An 18,219-nucleotide genomic window follows, 5' to 3' on the forward strand; every position below is an offset into this window, starting at 1 on the left:
CTAAAATTGAAAGAAAAAAATGGTTGTCAACTAGTCACCAAAAAAATATTTTTCCCCGAAGGCAAAGAAAAAGATTTGTCCAGAAAAAAAAACCATAGCCGCCCCCCAAAAAATCAAATGGTTGCTGCCTCATTCAGTGATTTTCTTTTGTTGATGTGTAGGCCATTAGTTATCTCATTTGAATCGCTTTACATTGTCTTATCGTGCCTTTTATCGCTGACTATGCGGTATGGGCTTTGCTCATTGTTGAAGGCCGTACGGTGACCTAGAGTTGTTAATGTCAGTGTCATTTTGGTCTTTTGTGGATAGTTGTTTCATTGACAATCATACCACATTCTCTTTTCTATAATATATATACATATATATACATAAATTATTTGTTTTTCTTTCATTTTTTGTACATAAATTATGCTGTTAGTATTAAGGGGGGGCATTATTATTTGAATTGTTTTACATCCTGACTCCTTATCACATAACAAAATTATCAGACCTCATTAACCAATATAATATCTGTTTACGAGTAGTTTTTATACCTTGGACGACCTGTTTAACAAAAATCTTTTGACCGCATCAATCTAAACTGCCAATATTTGCCCCTGGACACCTCCCCTTGATCCTCCAATGAGCATGTTCTTGTTTTATTCAAAATATTGAATCATCACAAATATCAGTAGTTTTTATACTTCAGACTGAGAACTTTGTGTAATAAAATCTTTTGACTGTATCAACCAAAACTTACCATATTTGCTTTTTATTATGTAAATCTATATAGCTGCACAGCAATTCAGTTATAATTTTAGTTCGAGAGGGACTGTAGTATATAAATTACTGCAATATTGGAAATCAATGACCACAATTTTTTTTTCGCATTAATTGAGGGTGCCAGCATTTCCTATTTTTATTCAAAATATAGCATCAGAAAAAAAATCTCAGTAGTTTTCATACCTCAGACTGACTCATGTAACAAAATCATTTGTCTGTATCAATCAAAACTGACCATATTTGACATCATCAACCAAAACTGACCATATTTGACCACATCAACAAAAACTGACCATATTTGCTTTTTTTTTTATACAACTCTTATAGTCGCATAGTTTATCTGTAATATTTTTATGTAAGGATGGAGTGTGTTATCATTATAATACAAATGATCTATATTATAGGGTTATTGCATGAATATTGGGGAATATTGTTCCAAGTAGAATTTTATTTTGTGCGTGCTTTTATTTTTTATACATGTACAAGTATCAGGATGGATTGTTCAACATAAAGGAAAGTAACATTAGAAAACAAAATTATGGCAATATGCTCGCATCAGTTTATAGTGCCCATGTGCCAGCATGTCCTCTTTTTAATCAAACTTTTTGAATCCTAAACTATTTCAGTAGTTTTGATATCTCAGACTGACTCATGGATATAACAAAATTATTTGTCCGCATCAACCAAAACCATGAAAACTGACCATATTTGACCACATCAACCAAATCTAACAATATGTGACAGCATCAACCAAAACTGACCATATTTACACTTTATAATGTAAATCTTAATATATAATATATAAAGCCGCATAATAAATCATTTATACATGTAGTTACATATCACGATGGAATGTACAATTCAAATGACAGCAATATTGTAACACATTGGCTAAACAAAATTTTTCACTTCAATTTAGAGTACCAGCAATTTTCAGCAAGTCCTCTTTTTATTCAAATATTGAATTGTAAACAAATTTCAGTAGTTTCGATATACATTGTACATGTATCAGACTGAGTCGTTTTAACAAAATTATTTGACCACATCAACCAAAGCTGAACTTATTTACACTTATCATGTAAATATACATGTATATGGCCTCACTGTAAACCAATAATATTTCTATGTTGGGACAGATTGTATGATAAAATGACACCAACTTTGGAACACAATACACTTATATTGCTAATCCTGGCTGACCCGGCCTCTTGCACTTTAAATTTTGAAGCATACAACAATCACTTTTCCATTAATGTGGCATCAGATATTTTGCTTTATGATGTTAAATTTTTACAGGAACCTGTGTGATATCCAGTACATTGTAATGGCAAACAAATAGCGATAAGGTGTATTTATACCATATCTAAAATTTAGCGCACCGTTATTTCCTCTCTGTATCTATAATAATGAACCGTCACTAAACTGCTAAAGTGACTTTGAAAGTCAGTTAGATTGTGATGGTTTTTTTTTTAAACATAACTATTTTACGGCATCATCAAACACTCACATGACTGGTTCAGATACTTTATTTTAAAATAAAAAGTACATGTATGGGAAGTTCTCTTCTTGGAATAATATACTGTTATTATATTAAATATAATTTGAAGACAAATGGAAGAAGGCAAAGAAAAATGTATGATTTTGTTTGAGGCCGAACGTCCAGTGGTAAATCAGCTTCCTTCATGTTCAGATGAGTATATTTTTCTGAGTTTCAACAACAAATGGAAGTTTTTAACGACCTTGACTGGCTATACAGCCCTTGCACGGTCGGTCTGAGTTTCAGACTCCGAGATATCATTTATAATCGTTATGGATAACCGCTTACATCAAATATACATGTAATATGAAAGTCGACTATTGACGAGATGGTGCAAATGTATATAGTTTTTTTTTTTACGTCATAATACAACACTTTTTTCATTAATATCCCATAATTCAGCCACTGTACAATTTCCGTATGAACATTTGTCAAAAACAGAATCTTAAATGAATGTAAATCCAAGGCAAACAAGGTAAATTACGATTAAAATTCCATGAATCCTAAATGCAGAGTTATATTTATGAAGAGACTGTTAAAAACGGGGAACGAAGAAACATAAACAATGATGTTTCCTATGCAATCTTATAAAAATATTTCTCCGATGAGTTGGATAACCACCTTTTTACCTCGATATTTGTACATGTAACGTTTGATAGGTAAAAAATATAGAAAATCTGCTATTATATAGCAAAGTAATTGGAAGTTATTTATTTCTTCTAAATTCTAAAGTGCCCTTACTGCAGTGACGTCATTTAGAACTGTTCTACAGTCCTGACTGATTTAGTCAGTTCTGCTGACAGTTCTACGGTTAGAACTGATTTGGACAGTTCTACCTAGAACTGATTAAGACAGTTCTACCCTAGAACTGATCCTGACAGTTCTACCTAGAACTGATTTAGTCAGTTCTACCTAGAACTGATTCTGACAGTTCTACTTAGAACAGTTCTAGGGTAGAACTGTTCTAGGTAGAACTGTTCTAGGACAGGTTAGAACAGTTCTATGACAGTTCTCCTGACAGTTCCAATGAGAGGTTAGAAGTGATCTCCACTGTAGCTTTGAGATGGCGACAAAATCACTGCTATTACTACTGTATTGTGTTTCTGTTTGTCGATCGTCGATCTTATGAGCTACGCCCCTTCTAACTGCATTTTATAGTTTCTTTCTTATAGTGGGGATGTATCAGTACCCTTCTTCGTCGATCTGATGAGTTAAGTCCTTTCTTACTGAATTTTATAGATTGTTTATATGTTGTGATATCACAGACCCCTTCCCCTACCCGGTTTTAGGGGACAAACACATGACGCGACTGCATTGGATCCGGATATGATGGAATATACTAATAAGGAGACAGGTTCTTTTTACCGAGGAATCAACAATCAACTAGAAATTTAATAATGACAGGGACAGGGAGTCTAACGGTAACAGAATGAACAATTTCGTGCCTACAGGAAATTGATAGGTTTTGTGTTGGTGGAACTATGGTATGAGTCGGAATGACCAACCAAGAATGCAATGATTTGAAATCATTGAGAATAACCTCAATGGAACAAGATATATGGACGAAATATGTCTCTAGTTGATCTCCTGTTCCTCCGAAGACATCGTTTTAATCCCCTTTCAAGACCGTTGTCATGTTGTACACATTTTGGTGGACGTTACAAAGATTATTCATATTCGTGTGTTGCCATCGAACATCTTTGGGACGCACTTGGAGCACGACGTTTCAGAAATTGTCAAAATCCACCGGAAAACACTCGCCCAGCTGCAAACAGCACTTTTTAGGAAATGGATCAACATCACTCAAGACTTTATTCGACGTCTGAATCAATGCGACGAAAGCGTCCGGTGGTCATAAACGCAAAATGTGGTCATACGCCGCATTGACATGTAATCGTCCTTAAAGTGAAATATTGTTTGAAATAGAGAAAACATGTTCTCTTCAAAATGTGATTTTTTATCACTACACTGGAAATCACTTTTAACCTCTCCATGGAATTGTCAGAATCTGTTAGGAGAACTGTTCTATTACAGTATGTAGAACTGCCATCCTGGTACCTTTAAGACAGTTCTAGCTAAAACAGTTCCAACCGAGAACTGATTTCGTCAGTTATACCTAGAACTAATTTTAACAGTTCTAAATAAAACTGATCCTGGTAGTTCTAACCTTGAAAAGTTTAAGACAGTTCTACGACTAGAAAAGATGACAGTTCTATCCCTAGATTAATTTTAAGAACTCTTTGTCTAAAATATAAACTAGTCAAAATAATATGATATATATTAAAAAATGCTCTTTACTTCAACGATAATAATAATATTGAATGGTACCAGTGAGAAGCTTAACTGCAGTGATGTCATTTAGAACTACATATGTAGTACTGTTCTACAATTCTGTTTTGTTTGGTCAGTTCTACGGCTTTAACAGTTTTAGAAAGTTCTGTTGACAGTTCTACGGTTAGAACTGATTGAGTCAGTTTCGTTGACAGTTCTAGGTTAGAACTGATTTGGTCACTTCTGCTGAAATTTATACGACTAGAACTAATTTGGACAGTTCTACCTAGAACAGTTTTAGACAGATCTATCCTAAAACTAATCATGACAGTTCTACCTAGAACTGCCAGGTCAGTTTTACCAAGAACTGATTCTAACCAGGTTAGAACTGGTCTAGGTAGAAGTTAGAGAAGTTAGAAGTGATCTCCACTGTAGCATATTGCATTGATTTAAGCTTTTTAAATAAAGTTAGTATTTTCTATCTTATAGAATAATATATACTTAAGCAACTACACATAAATCATTAACAGATCGAATGTGTATTTTTAGATGTCAAAAAAGGAAGGAATTTCTCAGATTGTACACTATTTTACTCTAAAGACATCAATGGAGGTAGTATGTTTGTTTTGTAATTTAGTATATGCGATATATATAGCTCATAAGATTAAAAAAAGAAATGACAACGTTAAAAAACCAAAACCAAAGGAAAAGAAAGACAATTTATGATAACCTTGTACATATGGTTTTATCGAGAAAAAACAAAAAATGCAAAATATCTACATTTATTTTTACCAATAAAAATAAAAACAACAAATGATTAAGCACTGTAGTAAACAACTGTCTGACAAGTATTCCCCTAGGCCATCTACTAGACAAAATAACGATTGTTTGTATATAAGATACCCTAGTACTTGGCATTATGCACTTCTTAATGTTGAAGCATTGTCAAAATATTTCTGTGCTACAATCATTAAATAAAATTTCATTCATGGGATTGCAACTAAACCTTTAAAAGCTAGAAACGGATTTTTCAGTCCATGTTAACGTTGATGCATGGCAGTTCGAGCAAAAGTTATAGCTTTTCTCGGTAGCTTTCGTCTTCGCTGCGGATTGTAACTTCTTGGTAATCCGGATTGGTCGGTACCACGTGTTTGGTACTGTCGTAATCAGGTTCAGCGTTGTCTCCGATAGCATGATCATATATAGCATGTGGGTTCTCGGTTTGAACTTTTCTGTTCCTTTTTTCATTCAAATGATCATAGACATCTGATGGCCCTGTTGTGTATTCATTGTCACCATTATCCATGTGATCTTTTTTATTGGTAGCCTCCATTTCAATTTCACTGTAGGCATAGTTGTTTTTGTTTTCCAAATGTTCAGTCTTTTCTGTATCATTTTGTCCATGTGCATCTTCTTTGAGAACTAGTTTTCTTTTTGCTGATCTAAAAAGGCAAAACAAAAATGAAATTTTCCGAGAAGGCAAACAAAATAGAATCAGGTTACAAATGAATTGACGATATTGTTAATTGCACAGATTTGTTCCGCTTGATTAGCATCGGAATTTAATTGGAGCGACACGACGAGTGTAACTTGTAGAGCAGGAACGGTAACTCATTCGAAGCACCAGCGTTCACATCGATTGTTATTGGGTTCCGGTTTACTTATGTATTTAATATTTTCCAACGATTGTTTGTCTTTCTGCCATCTTAGTTTTTTATTTGACTTTGGCTTTCCATTTGTTCCCTTTGGTGGATAGATGTATGCTTATGCAAACGTCCGGTGTGATGTTAAATGCATATTCAGGAGTAGAACATGTTCAAGTGACTTCAATACGAACTCTTTGTACTTGACCGACACGCTGAACCTGATTTTTAATGTGCTATTTCACAACAGTGCACAGTAAGATATGACACACTTCAAAAAACACTATATCTTCTCTCCGTGTTTCAGGTCCATTTGTTTTAGGACAAACAAAATGTGCTTCTCATTTAACAGAATATTGTTTACCATTCTTTATAAAAATAAGAAGATGTAGTATGATTCCGAAGGAGACAACGACCAGAGACCGAATGTATATGTTTAAAAAAAATGGTGGAAAAAAATAGTAAGAACAAGAATTCTCGATTCATAATAATTATCATTACCGTACAATCGTAAATGACTAACCTTCGTCGACGGCAGACTATCACTACAAAAATGACTACTCCAATAACAATGATTGATGATACAATGCCAACTATAACGCCTGAAAAACCAAACATACGAAAATCTATTACTAACGCTGTGTACATATTCACATGAACTGTTTCTATGTTTTACATATTAAATCAATTTATTTAAGTAGCAAATATTGCGTTAATACTGACAATAATACCCTCCATTGATGTCGCGAAGTAACAGTCGGCCTTTTGAATACACCAAATAGAATAAATAAGTATGGTATGGTACATGTATGGCATGGTTTCGTATGATACATTGTATGTTCTCGTATGGTATGGTATCGTAATGTATTTATGGAGATCATTTATTGTATGCCATTGCAATGTATTGTGTACATCATATACCATGATAGTAATTAATTTTAACTTTGTGATATATGTAATATTTCAATAAAAAATAAGAAATATAAGAAATACCTATCGGCGGAGTAATCTGATCTGGTTTCATTGGCGTGGTAAAATTGCTTTCCAGTGTTTTCACTGTTGTTAAAGTCCTTTGTGGACTAGACCCTGTGTGTAACATATTGCAAACAAGTAGATAAAAAAATCATGTTTATAAAACAAATTAAGCATTAATTTTATGAAATCAGCTTGAATATTATGCAATTATTTTATATTAATTTTATATATGATATTCCTTAGATGTTTGAAACCGGCATTTTGCAATATGTTTTTCTTATTTTACAAAACTTTACCAACATAAGTTGTATTGTATCCATCAAATACCATCATGATAGTATTTAATGTAAAGTTTGTGATATGTGTATTGTTTCCATAAAAAATAAGAAATACCTATCGGCGGAGTAATCTGATCGGGTTTCATTGGCGTGGTAAAATTGCTTTTCTGTGATTTCATTGTTGTTATGCTTTTCTGTGCACTAGACCCTGTGTGTAACATATTGCATACAAGTAGATAGGCAAATACTTTTTATAAAACAAATTAAGGTGGTGCCCAACACCTTGACTAAAATTAATTTGGCTCGTTTAATTTTCATAAAGTTTTGACAAAATATTTACTTTGACCCTTTGAAAAAAAATTTAAAAAAAATTGAACCAATCACTTTTCTTAAAACATTTTTTATATGTAATTGCCACTTTATGGTCATGTAGAAGAGACTCTAAATTTATTGAAGTTGCATGTCCCTAACCGAAAACAGAACATTGGAGATCCTTACAAATAAAACTTCAGCTTGTTGCTTTAACACTAATAATATCAAATTTAGCAGGAACTATTAAAGGGAACTATCATAGTAGCTACTATCACCAACATATACTTATTCAAATTCAAAAGACAAAATATATCAACTTACCATTTCTACAATAAAGCGATACGAGGTCACTGCATTCAAATGATGATGATTTAACCAACAAACGTTCTTCAGAAGTTTCCCCCTCTGTACATTTAAGCACATTCCATTCACCATTCTCATCTGACCAAAAACAAATTCACATAGTTACACCGTTTTGACACTTGTTAATATAATACAACATCAAGAGAAAATTAGTTCTGTTTAACAAATTGTTATTTCCGGACCTTTTATAGCTTAATGTGTGATATTTTGATTTGCTCATTGGTAAAGGCCGTACGACTAAAGTTGTTTATATCTATGTCACTTGTTCTTTGCGTAGGACTGACAATCATACCACATCTTCTTAATTTTATATTAGAAATAATGTTGCTTCAGCGGAACCTGAGATAACCAATTTTCATTTCAATTGCAATTACATCATCAATATTCAGCATATCAATACATTGTACTTCGATCAATTAATTAGTACGTTCTGTAGACGTAGACAAAATACTCGAAGACCCCTACAACAATCTGTTTTTTGTAAATAGTGTAAATTTTGCCATGGAATGAGTCATCTGCCGACCTCAGAACGAGCTGTTGTATGGTTCTTTAACGTGCAGAATAGATAGCCTGACTTATTTGATTTCTTAACGCCCACAATGCAATTGGGCGTCTGCTTATGTATACATCCCGCACATCCAAACGGTACAGCTTAGCATTGGATGTACTGTCGAAGCCAAAGAACTTATATTCTACTCTATATATGTTGTATGTTACACTACTGTTTCAGGTTAGGATAAAGGATGAAAACGATTGAACTTGTTTCATTTCTATGCACCTTGCCTAAATGAGGAGACTGATTTTCGGTGGTTGTGGTTTGTTGATTTGGTTCAAACGTGTTTCTCTTTTCTCGTTGGTTTTCCTGTTTGAACTGTTTGACACTAATCTTATATGACCTTGTATAGCTTGCTATTCGGTGTGAGCCAATGTTCTGGGTTGAAGGCACTACCTTGACCTATAACTGTTTTCTTTATATACATTGTGACTTGGATGGAGAGTTGTCTCATTGGCACTCATACCACATTATTATTTATATCTAAATAAAGGCAACAGTAGTATACCGCTGTTCAAAACTCGTAAATCTATGGACACAAAAAAAATTTGGTAAAGTTAACAAACTAAAACTGAGGGAAACGCATTAAATATAAAAGGAGAACAACAACACAACATTAAAATGTAACACACACAGAAACGGACTGAGCATTAGACACAATCAGATGAGAATAACAAATATAACATCAAAACCAAATACATGAATTTGAGATAGAAAAGTACCGTGACACGTCTTATAGTTATGTGAATTCACACTCAAACAAACGACACAACGGAAACACAACGTAAAAATGTTGCACACTCAGAAACGAACCATAATATAACAATGGCCATTTTCCTGACTTGGTAGCGGACATTTTTTAAAGATAAAGTCTAAGTCATTAATCAAAGAAATGTTAATTTATCGTATAATTGGTTAATTTATTATTGTTATAGAACAATACGGAAGTTTTTTAAGCCTGTTAGCGCCACATTTTTTTAGAAGAAATATATGAATTGATGAGATTATGATTAACTTCAGTATTTTAATCTAAGAATATTCATTTACCAGAGTCTATTGATACGAACGTTTCATGTGAACTCGTTTTAGCAGTCCTATTTTTCATTTTCTGATCAAAATTAATGCAGGATGACAATTGATTCATCGTAATAAAATTACCATTGACCGGACACACTTGTGGTACATGTACAAAAGTTCCTTTCTCTGCAATAAAATGAGAAATTGGAAATTTGACGATTGAAAGACAGATTTATGATTTTTCGATTCTTTTATTTGCTTTCCATACACATTTTCATCTTTTTTTTTTATAAAGAATTGTTTGGTATTATTTCAAATGTGTTTTTTTTTCTTTCGATTTTCAGATAAACATGTATGTATTTATTTTACGAGTCACAGTTGTATGCAAAATTTTACTTAAATCTATTACATAGTTAATTATATATATATATATACATATATAATTAACTGTTACCCAACCTTAAATGTTTCCTCAATAAGGAAAATAGAAGTTTTTATATAATATATAAAAGATGCAAGAAACAAGAGTTCAACTTGAAAGTTGACCAGCAGTACATATTCAATACCTTTAACTTTCTGGAAAGGTATTAATTTTGTGTGTCTTTGATTGAACAAAACAAACCTGAACAAAAAGCATCATAATCTTCACAACAGTCTTTGTGTCTTGTACAGGGTTTGTTACATTGGCATGGTAGGCTTTTGTTTAGATTATCCCCACACCTACCGACACAAGATTCTACAATATATAGGAGTAAATATTTTGAAAGCATATCATATACTCCAGATATAAGTATTGCCTCGAGAAAAAAAAATGAAAACCGGGTATGGACATTTTGTGCAAATCAGTTGGTATTGCAATTCTAGTACGTATATATTATTTACATCAATTTGTATCTTATCAAACAATCCGTATGCATACAACACATTGCAAACGATGTAATTTAGGGGCGTCGCTAACATAGTTTGATATACCATATAAAACAATAACGTGGACTTCTTCAAGAAAAGGTATGGTCTCTTTTGACAATCCATACCGACATCGTTTTGGTTCAACTTATTATTTAGCTATGATGCATATTCTAAATGTCGTCAGATCGCGGTTGCACAAATTTCTATCTGTGCTAAATGTATATGTTCCGGACCATATGAGTATCTGGACCATACGCGTATGGTCATGACCATATGGGTATATACTCATACGGTCCGACCATACGCGTATGGTCGGACCGTACGCGTATGATCGGGGTAATCAACACGAATGCTTTTAATTAAACTCTTCATTAGATGTGACCCTTCCGGTTGTTACGTCACTAAAATGTCATTTTATTATATATTAAAAAAACTTATAAAAAAACAGTTTCACACAGTTAATATTACTTACTATTTGTAAGTACAATTATAAGAAGATGTCAAAATTAAATGAACATATTGAAGAAGGAATTTTATTGTTTAAAGTAGGTGACATCACCGGCAAGGATCATGGTATATTTTTTTTTAAAGATAATGATATTTTTAAGACATGTTTGATAAGTAAAATATTAAAAGTGTATGTTTCTTTATTTTTTCTATTCTTTATTTCTATACTTCTATTTTAATCTTTATTATAAGACCGGTAAAATAGCATTTAAGAGCCATGAAATAGTTACTGCCTTTATTTAATTTGATCTGTACTATTCATTTTACGATATTGGAGATCTAGAGTTTCTTAAAAACACCGTAGACACATCGGAATTGACCGAGTCTATATCACTGCACGCAGCCAAAACAAGCAATCACAGAAAAGCTACATGTATGGTACCGTGTGAATATCATTCTAAGTATACAAAAGCATACACGAATACTCATGATACAATTATCGATGAAAACTAAGATAACCTGACTGTGGCATCAATATTTATTGTTTATGTAGCTTTTGAAATGTAAAACTAATACGTATAATTTCTATTGTTTATTTGAAAAAAATACCTATATGGTCCAAATACTCATATGGTCCGGCCCGTTAATAACCATACGAGTATAATACTCATATGGTCCGACCATACGCATACGGTCGGACCATACGCGTATGGTCGGACCATATGAGTATACGCATATGGTCATGACCATACGCGTATGGTCCAAATACGCATATGGTCCGGAACATATACATCATACATGTTTATATAATAATAGTTTATTTCAAATATGACTAGCACCATCATAACGCATAGTCCGTATTATTTGATGAGTTTAACTGTTGAACAGCTTTAAAGATATAAGGATTTGACTAATAGTAGTTCCTTAAACATTTCCTTCTTTTTCTATAGTTTAAATGTTTTACAATTCATAATAATAGCCGGAAGTCAAGGTTTGTTATCAGCCCTAAGGCCGATATCGATATCAGCCCTCGAAATCCATATCAAGCCCCCGAGTTTAACTTCCGGTAACGTGTCAATCAAAGGCTATTTGTAAACAAGTTGAACACAATGAAAAGAAATTTAGAAAAGTTACAAATGTGCTGTAGAAGAAAAAAGTAGAAATTAACAGAGAAAATCACAAAAGTTCCCGTAAAATTTTGACGCCATGAAGAATTTAGAAAATATATGACGCCACACTGGAATGAGTAGCAATAAAGGATTCTTCCTAAGCATTTTTTAACATTTGTAATGTAACACTTTAAAGTCGTTTAATATTTTCAATTCTTAGAATTAACATATTTATTGTTAATTATTTCTGAAACTTTTTACAAAACGTTGTTAACCTACTGTGATACGAACTTTTTTTTTTAACTCACAGCAAGGATTTGAATCCTTGCTCACAGTGATACATTTATTTATTTTTTTCGTTAAATATCTTTTTGATTTTTGATGAAATATCAAACATAATTTGGTGTAAGCTATTTGTTTTCTCCTGCTTGAAAATATGTGATAAATAGATTATAAAATGTCATTTTCCATATGGTCCATGGTATCAGCCCTAGACTCCCATATCAAGCCAGAGGGCTTTAGCACATATCATCCACTTATTTTTTCTATAAGATACGTTTTTTTTCTATCAGCTTCATGGATTCATTTCGCTGTTCAATTTTCAGGGAAAAGACACGTTTCCACGATGCGATCGAATCAGTCCAATTGGAATACGCACGAGCCGAAATTATACATTTTATTGACAAACTGTATCGTAGGTAAGATTCGGACAATATGTAGTATTTTGTAATATCAACTATAAAACATAACGGGTCGCTAAAAAAAAAATGCATACGGAAACTTGCATAAACAAATTATGAAATACACTTACTTTTAACATTGAACTTGTAAATGAAAATTTGATCTTCGCTACACGCGGAACAAGAACTCAAGCCTTTCTCATTATATTCATCTTCTTTGTCTTCCAAAGCTAGTTCATCTGCATTGAAACAATAACAAGTTCCGCCCTAAAAATATGCATTACAGGAATTACTGCTTTCATAAGTTTTTAAAAAACTATAATCTCATAACAACGAAATAATGAAAATAACACGTTTGAAAATACGTGCAAGCCCTCATGAAATTGATTGTACACATAGTTTATAATAATCTGCTCGTCTTAATACTGTGGATTCATTTATTTTCGTGGATACCAATTTTTGTGGATTAAAGACCAACTTGCATTTTCGTGGATATTTGATTTCGTAGTTTTGCTTAAAGTCTGCAAACATTCTTATTGAAATAATTTGTAATTTATTGTACATTAGAATTCGCGGTTCCTGGGTAACCAGGAAAATCCACGAAAATTGTTATCCAAAGAATAATAATAAATTTACAGTATATAAAATATGTCTTTGTTCTTGGTAAATTATCAGATCGACACCACGTACGTTAGCTTGTTAGATACCCTATACTAATCCCGATATTCATTTACAGAGATGAAAACGTCTACACCTCTCTTGTCTCGTCTCCTTAGAACTTATCAGTTTTTTTCAGATTACCACTACACGTACATGTATAACAACGTTGCGACATATTTACATGCACACAATTGTATTTCTTTGCTAATCAGGATACCTCTTTTCTAACCAATTTTTAGCTTGTTTTGATAGATCTCTAAGAAGTATAATATTTCATTCAGACTTACCAAACACACATGTCCATGTAATAGTACGATAAGCACCAAGCTATGTTGTATCATTCTTGTCATGTTCTATTCAATTGGTTGCTATCGTCTTTCTATTTATATCCCTCTAAGTATTTAAAAAGTCTCTAGCTCCAAATCAGGTTTATTTTATACAATATTATTTTTATCAATATCTCAAATTTAGACTTATATTTTTAATGGTATCGGCGATAGTTTTTAGAATCGATTGATTGATTATATAGCACACAAAGAAGTTTGTTCTGAAAAACAAAAGAATATTAATCTGAATATTGTATAGAATATATGGCTACTATTCTCATACATGTACATGTACATTAATTGCTGTTTCATTCATACTGTAATGGCGATACATTGCTTGGAAGTGGATGTGTATTCGCCTGTCTTTTATACACTAAAACAAGGACTAATAATGTGTGATTTTTAGAATTTATCCTAAACGTCCAGTGGCAAGAAGTTCACACATATGCAGGACAATAATCATTAGCATAATTCAAACAGGATTATTTTTAAGTGGATCGTCGCGGTTGAAAGGCGGCACATTTAGACTGCCACAGGAAAATGTATGATTATGGTAAATTTTGGACAGTTTTTACCTACACTTAGTGACTTCACAAAAGGTTGTTTCAACGGTTCTTCGATGTACATAGAGCGTGTATATTTTCAAATACCACTAGGCAAGCGAACTATACCCACCCTTTTAATCTGCTGTGGGAGTAACTCTTGACGATCTTGGTCTTATATGTATTCCCCTGATTACTCCTTGGTTTACAATATGTTTTGGTTTTAATCTGTATAGCGCAGATTCTTTGTTTAAAGTACTTTTAAAGGATGAACGTTCCTTTTTACAAATACATTTGGATTGTGATCGAGGGCTTGTTATACTACAACACAGTAATTTATTCTTAAAATTGATTAATTCCGTGATTTAATATTATACAACCAATGCATTTCATCTGTATTGTTAGCGCTGACAGCCAATTTGTTTCTTAAGAAAAATTATGGTGAAATACGTCAACTCGTACCGTTGCCCACTCGTACTCAAATAACCGATTCCAATATTACTTACCAGCTCTTATCTTTGTCAACTCGTACTAATATTTATTATTTATACGCATGCAATTGTTATGTACGTTCATACAGAAATACATACTTCCTTGTTGTAGTCTAGATCACAAATAAAATATCTATCTGTACTACATATGTAAAACTATTACCTTTGGTCTGGGCCCGGGACCGTTTTTTTTTTTTTTTTGGGGGGGGGGGGGGGGGGGTGCTCTTTGTGTTTAGGTAAATCCCATCTTGGAGAACATCTCTAAATGGTATACAATGGTAATTAACTATCCTACATATAAACATTTATTTATCTATTTCTTATTTAGTACATGCAACTGACTTTTTATATAAAAAGTGTTGGAACGAGTCAGACTTTACAACACGTCGAACTTATCATTTACATATCATTTCCAATTAGACGAATTGCGAAGAAAATAGTCAAATCTCGCTTACCAGTCAGCAAAAAGTATTGAATTAATATTCCAATGATACTACGAACATGCGCCGAATTTTAACATATTACACACATCCGTATACCATATATAAAAATATAAATACAAATGTCATGTATAAGTGGAAAACTTTAAGGAAGTTTTTAAATTCGTTGTAAGTGAAAATATACTTCATGCTGACTTCTGAGTGCATTTTCTAAATCGGAAGTTGCCCTTTATCATGTTTATATTGTTTGATATTTGTAGATTTTAGATACGCTTATCTGTAAAATAATGAATGTATCTGTTGTTTAATTGTTCACCGGCGACAAAAGTTCAGAAATTCAAAAGATAGACAAACAAGAATCTACGGGGAAATAAAGCGAATACCATACATGCACGTACAAGTTGCTATTTGGCATTGATATTGTTGACTTTTTCAAAAGTACCTTTCCCTTTTTTATTGGGAAAATATGCGTAATTTTCTTCAAATTGGGATACCATGAACCATGAATTTGACTGAAACTTCAATTTACAGACTCCCTTTCAAGAGTCAACCCTGCTTTAAAAAAGACCCCTTTTGGCCATTGATGACACTCAAATAGACCCTCAAACCTGCACACATAGCAATTTTAGACATGAAAAAAAGTATAATGAGTATCTTTCGGTTTGTTTTTATACACAATTACTACTGAGACTGCATTGTTTGGCAAAAAAGTTGTCTATTTTGGAATAATTTTAAGCCATTTTTTTCAAATTGGGATTCTTCTGCAGGGGGAAAAATCTTTATTCTCCATATATTTAAGGCAAACAATATCACTGCTTGGATAATGTTTTTTTACACCGCGTTTAAATTTACCATTTATAGTTTATTGTCTAATTCACAGACTAACATACATTATGTATATTAACCCCAACTGCCTGTGTACTCCTACAAAATTAACGTGGTTTCATTGTACATATTTTCGGCGATTTTCTAACAGAGCGACGTAAAACCTTCATTCAAACCTGAAGTGATGGCCGTACGGTTGCATCATATTATTTGTAACATCGATTTCATTTGAACTTTGGTGGTTACATGTAGTTCATCTCATTTGGGAATTATACCACATCTCTTTATATTATATATAACTTAAGGTATATTCTGGTAGCTCTCTGTTAATTGATGTTCATTATTTTAATTTTGCTTAGATTTTTCTGTTACCTTTATTCTAATATCGGTCTCAGTTCTTTCAACCGAGTTTTACCGCCCGTATATTACCGTGTGCTTATTTATTCCACGTTGGCAAGAAGTGTTTAGAGGAGGGCTGAGATCTGACAAAACATGTTCAACCCCACTGCAGTTTTGCGCGTATGCTTTTAAATTTGATTCATTTATATATATATATATATATATGTTTAGGAATTTAGTATGATGTCATATTCGCTTAACAAGTAAACATTATTGTGCAAGAGCGAGCTGAAGGCTGTCTCCGGGTGCGGGATTTTATCGCGGTGTTGAAGATACGTTGGTGGGCTTGGGTCATTTTCTTCTCTTTTGTCGTCTTGTTGTCCCTTTTGAACATTTTTTAATCTGCAAAATTTACAGTTTGAAACAAAAATCCTTGGCAAAAAAATGTCTAGTCCGCTGAATACAGCATCGTTTCTCAGAAAATCAATTATATGTCATATAGCTGAACGTTAAATAAAAGAAGATGTCGAAAAGTAGACAATTCGCTAGGATGCTACCATTACATTGAACATGGGGGGGGGGGGGGGGGGGGGGCGGCTAGGATAAAACATTTTGTCTTGTGTGTTTGTGTAGTTGTGATCTCTGTCGTAATGGCGTCCGTAAAATTTTCGAAGGATTATCCGATAACTTATAATACCTTGTTAAATTGCTTCCTTGTTTTGTCTCTGAATGTTTCTGTGTTGGCTTATTAAAGTCCAGCGACAAATAATACAGAATAATTCCTATATGATTTGCATATCTATACATACTTAAATTGGATTGATCAATTATAGCTTTTCTCTATGTTTACACTTCGATAAACCATGTTTCCGAAAATACTTTTGTAATCTATTCATGCGCGATACACAAGCTTGCAGTGATCCCGGGATTTTTAGCAAATTGTGATTTAAAGACAATTGCATAACAGTTGTGACTATTCTAGGTCATATATATATAAAAAAAAATTAAAAAAAAGTTTGATGCACTAAAGCTACGAAAATGTATAAAAATAAAATCTAAGAAAATTCCGCGAAATGTCATGAAGGATTTGGCGAATTTATATCATGGCAAAACACGACGTCATACGAATGGAAATTTTCAAGGGAAAGATTATTTCGTACGTGTTTGTTTCAAATTTGGATAACTTTTAATTAAAATAAAGTTTTTGAGGTAGGTGCTGTTTTTTTTAAGATTCCGTTGTTTTTATCGGACATTTATCGTTTTTTAGAAAGTCAAGATGGCGGTGTACTCCTTAGTTACGACTTGCAATTGTGCTTTTGATGGTCAATATATATAGTAGCCATCAACAAAAAAAAATGTTTATAAAATATCAAAAATGTTTGGCTGAAGAATTATAAGGATTAAACAATTTTTTTCTAGAGGTTATTGACTCAAAAGGGAATGGACATCATGAAAACATATCACCCTTCCGGGCAAATAATTTAGACGTCAACCTGCAACGTGACGGTACCCAAATTGCACCTATTTTGACAGTTTTTTCAACTACGTTTTTTTATGATCAAGACAACCATTTCCATTTTGTGTTTATTTTGTAGCGGTATCCTTCTTTATTGTATAGGTACACCAATTTGATTCAATTCATATGGAATCATAGAAAAATTGGTCTGAACTAACCTCCAAACCATCAATGATTCTGTAATGAGGAGTACCCAAATTGCATCCATGCTTAAATTTGCATCG

General features: G+C 32.9%; 1 protein-coding gene across 1 annotated transcript; it reads right to left on the reverse strand.

Moving 5' to 3' along the window:
• Positions 1 to 5,444: 5,444 nt before the first annotated feature.
• LOC134690066 (uncharacterized) lies at positions 5,445 to 9,121 on the reverse strand. The gene is made up of 6 exons (XM_063550040.1): positions 9,091 to 9,121; positions 8,100 to 8,219; positions 7,582 to 7,674; positions 7,207 to 7,299; positions 6,737 to 6,815; positions 5,445 to 6,012 (listed from the first exon to the last, which is right to left on the reverse strand). Exons 1-6 carry the CDS (start codon positions 9,119 to 9,121, stop codon positions 5,643 to 5,645), a joined length of 786 nt encoding a protein of 261 aa, XP_063406110.1. The 3' UTR covers positions 5,445 to 5,642.
• Positions 9,122 to 18,219: the final 9,098 nt, after the last annotated feature.

The sequence above is a fragment of the Mytilus trossulus genome, chromosome 11 (genome assembly GCF_036588685.1).
Source record: "Mytilus trossulus isolate FHL-02 chromosome 11, PNRI_Mtr1.1.1.hap1, whole genome shotgun sequence".
NCBI lineage: Eukaryota > Metazoa > Mollusca > Bivalvia > Mytilida > Mytilidae > Mytilus > Mytilus trossulus.

Excerpts from the sequence above, each read along its gene's own strand:
- LOC134690066 (XM_063550040.1), bottom strand. The coding sequence starts at position 9,121 with ATGTATATAAAGAAAACAGTTATAGGTCAAG. Across the intron at positions 7,300-7,581 it reads TCAGATTACTCCGCCGATAG|GGTCTAGTCCACAAAGGACT; the intron begins GTATTTCTTATT and ends TGTTACACACAG. Across the intron at positions 6,013-6,736 it reads ATAGTCTGCCGTCGACGAAG|ATCAGCAAAAAGAAAACTAG; the intron begins GTTAGTCATTTA and ends TTGCCTTTTTAG.